Source organism: Lonchura striata, chromosome 4, assembly GCF_046129695.1.
Source record: "Lonchura striata isolate bLonStr1 chromosome 4, bLonStr1.mat, whole genome shotgun sequence".
In the NCBI taxonomy this organism is placed as follows: domain Eukaryota; kingdom Metazoa; phylum Chordata; class Aves; order Passeriformes; family Estrildidae; genus Lonchura; species Lonchura striata.
The window spans coordinates 7,666,527-7,676,312 of record NC_134606.1 but is presented as its reverse complement, the minus strand read 5'-3'; the positions used below and the strand labels follow the sequence as shown (position 1 = coordinate 7,676,312).

The 9,786-nt window shown below is 42.8% G+C and overlaps 1 protein-coding gene across 1 annotated transcript; it reads left to right on the top strand.

Annotated features, from left to right (window-relative positions):
• Positions 1 to 892: 892 nt before the first annotated feature.
• SLBP (stem-loop histone mRNA binding protein) lies at positions 893 to 8,132 on the top strand. Its single transcript, XM_021535646.3, has 8 exons — positions 893 to 1,143; positions 1,319 to 1,450; positions 3,579 to 3,683; positions 4,212 to 4,271; positions 4,519 to 4,650; positions 5,233 to 5,382; positions 6,604 to 6,688; positions 7,168 to 8,132. The coding sequence occupies exons 1-8, from the start codon at positions 1,100 to 1,102 to the stop codon at positions 7,282 to 7,284; spliced, it is 825 nt and encodes a 274-aa protein (XP_021391321.1). The 5' UTR covers positions 893 to 1,099; the 3' UTR covers positions 7,285 to 8,132.
• The last annotated feature ends 1,654 nt before the right edge of the window (positions 8,133 to 9,786 follow it).

Genomic DNA, 9,786 nt, shown 5'->3' with positions numbered 1-9,786 from the left:
GTTTTTGTTTGCTGCTTCTGCCATCTGTTTTACCAGATGTTGTACCTGGTGACATGGTTTAGCAATGGACTTAGCAGTGCCTCGTTAATCATGGACAACCATGATTAACTTGATCTTGGAGGACTCTTCCAGCCTTAATGAGCTTGTTTTTGTAAGGCTTTTTCAACCTTTGTAATCCTGTGATTGTAAGGCCAGAAGAAAACCATCTCTCTGGAGTGTCCCACCAGTCTTCAGGCTGCAAATGTATTATTGTTAAAAGCTGTTTGTGTTCTGCTGGAGTTCTTCAGGTTGTTTCTAAATTACTGTTCTAAAATGTGAGCGTATTCCCAATAGCAGGACCAGTGGGATCTCACTGGGCATGCATGCGCAAGTAAAAACCCCAGAAAGGTCCACGAACCAAGGCACAACCGCCTCGTGTCGTTACCCAGCCTTCTTCACTATTGATGCAGAATTTAAAGCCACGTCACTCTGAAATTTATGTGGTAACTGTCTGGTGTAGGGTTTGAACTGGCCCTTCAACTACCCTGTGCGCTTCATCGACTGTACAGCCTTGCCGGGGACCGTCATCCTTCATACGTAAATCGCGGGAATTTGTATTTTTCTTTTTGTTTGGGCTGGATTTTCCCCCCGTTGTTTCACGCGAGTCCCGCCGCCGCCGCGCGCCAAAACCGCGCGCCGCCGCGCTCGATTCTCCCGCCAACACGCCCCGGGGGCGGGGCCGGGCGGAGCGGGCTGAGCCATTACCCTGCCGGGGGGGTGGGGACGTGCGTGAGCGTGTACGGGCGCGGGGCGGCCGCGGCGCTTTCCCGCTCGCCCCCCCCCCTGCTCCCGTCCCCGTGGAGGCGCCCCGCGGGGAGGCGGAGCGGGCGCGTCGCGCAGCGCCGGCGGGAGATGCGAAGGGGCCGAGCGGGAAGGCGGCAGCGCTCCCTGGGCTCTGCCTCACCGCCCGCCTCAGCCGCCCTCGCCTGCCAGCCCCTCGCCGCCCGGCCCTCCTTCACCGCCCGCCTCAGCCGCCCCTCGCCTGCCAGCCCCTCGCCGCCCGGCCCTCCTTCACCGCCTCAGCTCTGCCGCAGCGCTGCGCGCCGAGGATCCCCGCGCCATGTCCTTCCGCCAGAGGAGCCCTCACGGCAGCACGAGGAGCAGGTAGGGCCGCCGGGCTGCGCCGGGCCTCGCTCCCCCCACGCTGCCCGGGCTCGCTGCGGGTGGGCGGCCGGAGCCCCTCGGGCCCGGCGCGCTGAGGGAGCGCAGGGGTGAGCGGGCGCGGTCTCCGGAGGCGGACGGAGCCCTCGAGCCCGGCCGGGTCCCTGTTTGTCCGCAGCCCGCAGCACCCCCCGCGCTGGGCCCAGGCCAGGAAACGCGGCGCCGATGGGAGGCGGCGGAGGCAGAACGAGCCCGAATCCTCCGCCTGTGAGGAAAACAAGCCCGGGCCCGAGGACAGCCGGCTGGACAGGTGAGCAGTGCCGACCGTGGCAGCGGCTTCCTGCGCTTTGTTCGCCAGGAGCTGCTGTACTGACCCTTCTGCCAAGCCCTGCCTGGTTATCATCGCTCATCGGCCATAAATAGCTGGTCTTAAAGGAGGGAAAAGGATCGAGCGCAGTGCTCTTATCTCCGAGTCAGTTCTTAGGAGTCAGCATTTTTCATTCTTACCTCTTGAAATATGTCCTTGATAATTTATGTCCTATTTTGTGCTGGTTTACTGTCATTTATCGAGGACTAATATTGTACAGGCCCATTACGTTTCTAAATACAGGCTGTACAAACAGTTGTGGTAAAACTGAAGTAAATTACAAAAATTCGATTCTTAAAAATAATATATTTTCTGTTTCTGAAGGGAGTACAAAGAAGTTGTGTTATATGTCAGCACATTTGTGGAGGGATCCTGTTTTGAGGTCACCCCATAACGCTGCCTTCTGTGTTTGCTAGCACAGCTGGATTTAAGTATCTTATTTTATATCACATTGACAATCTGAGCTGTTCGTGCCGTGGTCTCTTTATCTCTTCGATCTGCGATGGGAGTTGTTCCCACACCCCAGTTGATTGACTCAAGGCTTCTTGAAAACAGGGTGGGTTGTGCCCACCCACTTTCCTTTGCTGACAAATAGCAGGGAACACCTTGGTCAGTGGCTCAAGTTACACTATCCAGAGTAGCTTAAACTAATGCCAGAAAGCCTGGTTGAACAGCAGCACGAGGATGAAACTTTACTGATAGTTTCAACATAAATAAGCAATACTTCTGCGTATCTCCCAGTATTGAATTGTGCAGACACACTTCCTGGTTTCAGTTTGGATTGAGCTCTGACTGAAATTGCTCTCTTCCTCTGACAAAACTACTTTTTGTTTATGCCAATCCAACCATGCCAAATTAAAATTCTCAAAAGTAAAGAGGACCAGGATGGAGGCTGGGTCATCTGGATAATCACAGCACAGGTACAGAATCAAACAAGAGTTGAGGAAAAAGCTCAGGAGCTGAGACCAACTGGGATTCTGCTGTTTGTTTTCTACCACAGGAGAGCAATAATTGAACATGGCCTGCATTCTCTGCAAATCTAGAAATTGGTATAAGCAGAAGTTAAAAAACCTTGGAGCTTGAACAGATTTTTGCAGATGGACCTGTACTGTTTGATAGGGATTTTTAATTTTGTCAAGTTGGTAACTGGGTTTCATCTAAAAATAAATTTAAGTTTGAATTTAACAAAACGTTCAAAGTTGTGCAAACCAGTTTGGGAGCAGGGGGGAATTGAAGCTGTTTTGGTGCAGATGGATCTAATCCCCTGTCTCCAAGGGACATGTTTACACAGAATCCTGGAAAGTCTCCAGAGTATTTCCAGATCTGCTCTCTAGGATACAGTTTTGAGTTTTACTTAGGGAAAATTGGGGAAAACACTGAATAATCTGAATTCAGGCAGCAGTAGGTGGTTGGGAGGGGATATGAGTTTGTTCCCCTGCAAGAGTTTGAACCTGCTTGTGATGCTAAGGGGCTGCAGCAAAGTTGTTAAACCAGTTTGCAAAGGCACTGTAATTCTCAGTTTCCTAGCTAAAATAGGATGGTTTTGTGCCTTTGCCTTCTCTACTAGGCATATATTTACATGGAGCAACTCCTGGTGCTATCGTGTAATTTTAATTAATTAGCTTTGCAACTTAATTCTGTGCCTCAACTTTTATCTCTTATATAGCTAATGAGTCTGCAGTCATCAAATAAATAATTGCTAAGCCATTTAGTGGAGTGAAAACAAGTGAGTAAATGGATAAAGTTGGTATTTCATGTACCATTTTCTGAAGAATATGAGCTGGAAGTTACTGAAAGCATGGGCTGGGTTCTCAAGCTACAGTGGTAGGTTTCTATAGATACCTACATCAATTTTAAGAAAACCCAACACAAACCACACAACCTCAAGGTGGAAGTCGCAATTGATGCTTAATTTTACAGTGATAAAATTTTAATAAAACACAAGGTAGTCACAGCCATTTTGAGTACTGTAAATGATTATATTTAAGGTATCAAGCTGTAAGTAGGGGAGGTAAATACAATAACCGAAGCTTTTAACACAGAGCCTTAATTTTTTTTTTTTCCTTTCTAGTTTTACAACACCAGAAGGTCCTGGACCCCTTTCCAGGTGTTTAGACTGGGGAACTGCAGTGGAAGAAGATGAAATGAGGACAAATGTTCACAAAGAAATCGCTAGGTAACCCCTGGGTGTTTAAGAGGAAGTGGTGAAAAGAAGAGAAATTGAAGTTGTCTTGTAGAACCTGTTTCAAGTTATATTTTTTAACTTCACCACTGTAGTAAAATCAGGTCAACCTTAGCCTCTTGTCTGCTGCTTTTAGATTAGCTTTGGGTTGAGTCCTGCAGGAATGTCATGGGATACTGTATCTCTGGAGATTGAATATGTATCCCTAAATATCTTCCTTTTGGACTAAGCTTTTCCTGAATCTCTTAGATTAAAATAATTAAAATTACTCTCCACTAATGACTGTTTTTTCCTATCATTACTATAAGAAGTTGCTTTAGGGAAAATAGGAAAATAAAGTCCTTGTATTTTTATTGTTTGTAAGGGAAAACTGAAACATCCATTTCGTAGGAAAAGGTCTTTGCAATGTCTGGGGTGCTGCTGCTTTTCTGAAAAGTTAATTTAACAGTGAGCTGTGACAGCGCAGCCCTCATGTTCCTCTTTGTGTATATAATTTCTTAAAACTGATTTTAATTCTTACAGACACAGAAGAAAACTCCTGATAAATGAATTTTCAAGAGAAAGGAAGTCCTCCTCAGGAAGGTAGGTTAAATTTCTACCTTAGCTGAGGAAAATCTTGAAAACAATTTTTATTGCACAGTGTTGTTTCTTAAAACACACAGTTTAAAATAGTTCATCTCAAGTCTGTTCCAACACCATGGTTTAGTAACACCCCAAGCATTTGTTTGAAAAGTTTCAGCATGTTTATTTATAGCCTTTTACAAGTGGGTTTGTTTGAGTGTCAGTGGTTTTCTAGTAGTCCCAAACCTGCAATGTTTTTTTTCTTCAGTTCCGATTCAAAGGAGTCCACGGTGACAGTAGAGCTTGAGACAGATGAGGTGGTTTTGATGAGAAGACAAAAACAGATAAACTATGGCAAAAACACGATTGCATATGATAGATACATTAAAGAAGTTCCTAGGTAAGCTGCTTTTTTCTAGAAAACTAAATATCCACCTGCAAGTCATACTTGTTCTTTATAAGGACATTAATGTATTAAACTTGGTATCCAATACACTTTCAAATAGAAGGCATCTACAAATTAAACTTTTAAGACATTTTTGAGCTGCTAGATCACACTAACAGTCAACTGAGGTGTGGCTTAAAGTTTTATTTTAATGAGTCATTATATAAGAAATACCTCATGCTGCTGAAATGGAAATGAAAGTTCTTTTGGATGTGCTTGTCAGTGAGAGGAAATGAAACTGCTTTTTGCAGTCAGTTTTCTCATGAGTTAACTACAAGACAAAATAGGCTGCAGTTGCTATGGAGTTTGGAATTAAGTTTTCAGATCTATGAATGATAATTCTTTTTTACTATTGTTATTTCGTTTGGCTTGGAATAAGAAAAACTAAGAAGTTTGTATGGAGCTGGCAAGCCTTTGCTTGAGTGCAGGAATTACATGTTGGTCTTCCTCATAAGTCATACAATCAGTTAATATTTAAAGCTATGTTATGTATGTGTGAATAAAACTCTGATAGATTTTTCATCTCTGTCTGAACAGATGCCATCGTATACCAGGAGTTCATCCCAGAACTCCAAACAAATTTAAGAAGTACAGCCGTAGGTCATGGGACCAGCAAATCAAACTGTGGAAAGTTGCACTGCATTCCTGGGATCCTCCAACTGAAGGAGGATGTGATCTGCAGGAAATGTATGTACTGAGTATGCAAGATGCTGTTATAGAAATTATGATGTGAAGTCTCATGTTTAAGAAATAAATACCACCTCAGCATAGTTCTTTTTGAGGCAAGTCAGTGAGTGCTGAATGTTTCCCCTAATTATTTATCTACACTTAGTGCTGTTCAGTTTCGTCTCAGTCAAAATATCCAGTAGCTTCCTTTTCTTTGCCCAGTATCCTTGGAAGGGCATACATACATATCCCTCACTTTTTTAATGGTGAAAGCAGAGCCAGTTCTGCACTGCTCTGTAAAATAATCACCACATCATTGATATGAACCAATTCTTTCTGAGCAGTCTTCAAATTATCTGGTAGGAACAGGGCTGGAGAGTTCTCACTAATGGCAGGTCTCCTGAATATTGAGCTTGGACCAATCCATTGTACAGGAAACTTTCTCACTTGCTAGTCAAGAACAGTGGTATAAAATGTTTCTTCTCCAGAGAGGGAGAATTGTGAACTCATCCCAAGCTCAAAGCACGGCCACAAGTGTTCACAGCCCAAGCTCTAGAAGATGTAGAGTGATGCCCCAGTTATTTCCTCTGTAGAAAGCAATACAGCTGATCAGCAACATGTGACATAAAACTGACAGTAGAGAATGAAGGGGACAAAGAGGGAACTTAATTTCTTAGCAGGCAGTTTTGAGTTAATAAAGTAGTGTTTTTTGTTAATGGAATGCTGATTTTTAAAGCTACTGCAGAGCAATAGGATCTAAAATAAAAGCTTCCTTTTAGATTCCCTTTACTTGCTCAGTGTGAGGGGAGTTGGTCCTTCAGCCAGAACCCTGCTGTGTGCATTGGTGTCCAAATGCTACTTTCAGATGCTGGGGTCTAGTCTGTGTATAATGGATATTAAATCTCTCCAAAACAGATGGATGAAAACCTCATCTGGGGGGGAAGAAAAAAAATCCTCTCCTGTAACATTTGCATTAAGGCATTGCTTGAGCACTGGGTTTTTGTCTTTGACAAGTTGCAGTATTCAGTCTCAAGACTTAATTCAGTCCTTGGCCATTTTGGCAGTACTGAGCTGTACTGCAGTTCTGTTTGCTTTCCCCAGTTTGCCACCACTGTCCCTGTAATCTTTGTAAGTCTCTTTGCTCTCCTCTGGCCATTTTTTTTATAACTGCACAACAAAGTGCATCTTAACACCAAAAAAATCAATTTATTTTATGCTATATTCTTCTAAATGATTTTACAGTTGTCCTGTTGACCTTGGTGAGATGGAGACAGAATCTGTTGGAAGCAATTCTACTGAATCTCAAACAAGCTGTCAAGATAATGATGTAAGCATATCTGTCATTTGCATAACTATTTGTTAATAATCAGTTCATTGCTTAGAATTATATCTAGAGCAGCCTGAATACCTCACAGTTCCTATAATCTACTTTGCTTAGGGACTGTTGATAAAGCTGAGCAATCCTGAAATTCGTGTATTTTTCAATTCTAGCCATTATCTGTCTGTAGTCTTGAATTCAGAGAATTAGAACTTAAATGGTCTTCTCACATTAAAAATATCCCATTTTTTCAATGTTTTCATGTTTGCATATATAGGTCTTTGGAACACTTGCAAGGTATTTTCAAATGGGATGGATGGGCAGAAGCCTACATCTCTTTAATATTAAGACTAGGCTTGAGTTTTTACGGCCTTTAAAGCATTTGTTATTATTATTATAGGGTGGTCTAAATTAATTACAGAAGTTAATTAAATTACCTGTACTAATAACCTCTACTTAACTAGTAATTAATTGTCTTTCCTTTCCAGGATACCTGTTCTGGCACTCCCACCAAAGTTAGACATGTTGACTATCAAGCAGAAGGAGAATTTGACCTGGAAGTGTGTTTAAGTGAGCCATTGAAAGAATTTGATACTGTGAGTTAAATAGTCTTGTGCAACCTGTTTTAGAGAAAGTTTCTTTTAAATTTAAAAGGTTAGCTTGATCCATAACCTGTTAATAATTAGAAAGCTTAAGCAAAGTTGAAGACTGTTCTCAAAGCTGTGATTGGTCTAGATATTCTCCAGACCAGACTCTACGTAAAATTGCATTTAAGTTGTGTGACTTCTTGTTAACTTTTAATTTATGTATATCAGATTTTTTTTATAAAAGTTTTCAGTAGTAAAACTAGCCAATGGCAGTGCTATCCTCTAGTAATAAGAAATAGCACAAGATCTTACCAATTTTCCCCACTGTGAACATTATTTCAGTTGTTCCCCTACAGCTCAAGAGCCAAGTAGGGGGATATTTTTTTAATGTTACCTTGCTTTTACACATGGCTCTTGTAACAGACCTGACCTGAAGTAATGCACATGGTACAGAACCATGTGGCTGATTGGCACTAGTAAGCCCATCTACTGCAGTTACTGCAAGTTTAACTACCTTACCTTAAAAAAACCCACTTTTTTTGCAAAAATGTTTCAGAAACAATTGGAAGTTTAATACCCTCAAGAAATTGGAGGTCAACATAGTAAAGTCTATGCAATAATGTTGGGGTTTTTTAAGAAGTAGCAGCCTTAATTTGAAATTTGTAAATAGTCGTCAGTCACTTATTAATGCAGTCAAGAAAACTATGTCTAGGGAAAGTGCTTGATTCTTTCAGTTTTCTGGTTTTAAATGTAAAACTGTTGTAAATGTTACCAACTGTACAGATTTTCTGCTGAGAGCAGTTCGTGTTTCTGTTGCTTTTGCGTGGGATGTTGCTGGAAAATAAACAGAACTGCCTTTACTTTTACATGTGACTCTTCATTTCCTGCTAGCAGTGCTCTGTGGATAATGAAATACAGGGAAATGCTGAAAGCCAGGTGTCTGGTATTGGTACTAAGCCAGGATAGATCTGTGTTAGCACCATCCTCTGACTTACAGGAGACCTTAAAATCTATTTACATGGCAACCAGAGTGAATTTGAGACAATTTTGTGTAGTAGATGTCCATTAGCTGGTTGCCAAGTTCTGTTTTGTAGGAAAACTGCTAGGAGAACTGGATGAACACTTCAGTCTTCTTTACTAACAGGTTTTATCTCTTTAAATGGAATTTCTGGGTATTGATGTTACACCCCTTAAACTCATCAACTCAAGGGAGCATCTCAGCTAGTAATATTGCTTACAGCTGATTTGTTAGGCACTTTTGAAATCAGGTCACTTGATCTGATGGGGAAGCTTCCAAGACGAAACTGTGGCATTGGGATAAGGTTGATGCTAAGCTCTGATGTTAATGAGACAGCCTTCCTAACACATTTTTTCCAAAGAAGGCAACAAAATGGTATTTCTGGACTACCTTCTACCTGGACTCTGCACTCTCTGTCCTTCCCAGATTGCTTTTCTCGTGTCACATTTTCTGGCCATGCTGTTCCTGGTTGTTCTTAAGTATTTTTGGTGTGTCAGTCTGTAGCTGAGTATCAGAACTGCCAGTAGAATTGGTTTCTTTAAAAGATGTTTTTCTATCCTACTGTAGCTACCCAAACAGGTTGGATCAGTGGGATATTCAGGAGATTGTTTAGAGGCTTCTGAGAGGGGTAAGGTTACTTACACCTAGTTTTGAAATAAGGAAGCACATGGGCTGGGACAATCTCTCGAGCACAAATGCAGGCTGGGGGATGAACAGATGGAGAGCACTCCTGAGGGGAAGCACTTGAGGATGTTGGTGGGTGGATGAGAAACTTGAAGTGACTCAGCCATGTGCACTCAGCTCAGAAAGGCAGCTGTGTCCTGGGCTGCACCAAGAGCAGCGTGGCCACCAGGGCAAGGATGGGGACTCTGCCCCTGTGTGAGACCCCACCACGAGTGCTGCATCCAGCTCTGGGGTGGACTGTGGGGAAAACATTGTGAAGAACACTAATCCCTGGGCAGGGTTCAGGCAAGATGCACTCCTGTGTTATAATGGAGCACACAACAAATAATTATTTGGCAAATGTCTTCAGATGCTTTTAAATTTCTGCAGAGTGACTTCTCAGTGGTTAGTCCATAATGTGGTATATAATTTGAGATTAATCCAACCAACCTGCTACTCCTCAGATAAGGTTCTCGGCACAGGCCTTGGGATATGACCCTCCTGCATTGCCTGTGCCCTGCCCCCTGAACTGTGCCTTCCTGTACATGACCCTGCCCTGCTGAGATGGGTGTTGCCTCTCTCTGTGCTCACTCTGTTCCATCTCTGCTCTATTCTGTCACATTTCAGTGTGCTCTGTCACTTCTGCTTCAGACTATGATTCTATGTCACTGTTTTTTTGGGGTTTTTTTGGCTAGTTTATCTCTTGTAATCCCATGGTGTGCTCCAGCTTGCTTACAGATATCTTTATTATTAAAAGCAGTCATTCTCTGATCTCATTAAAAGCAATCTGAGATGCTGTTCAGCTTTCACTTCTGTGCAGCATAATCACCCAGGAACCA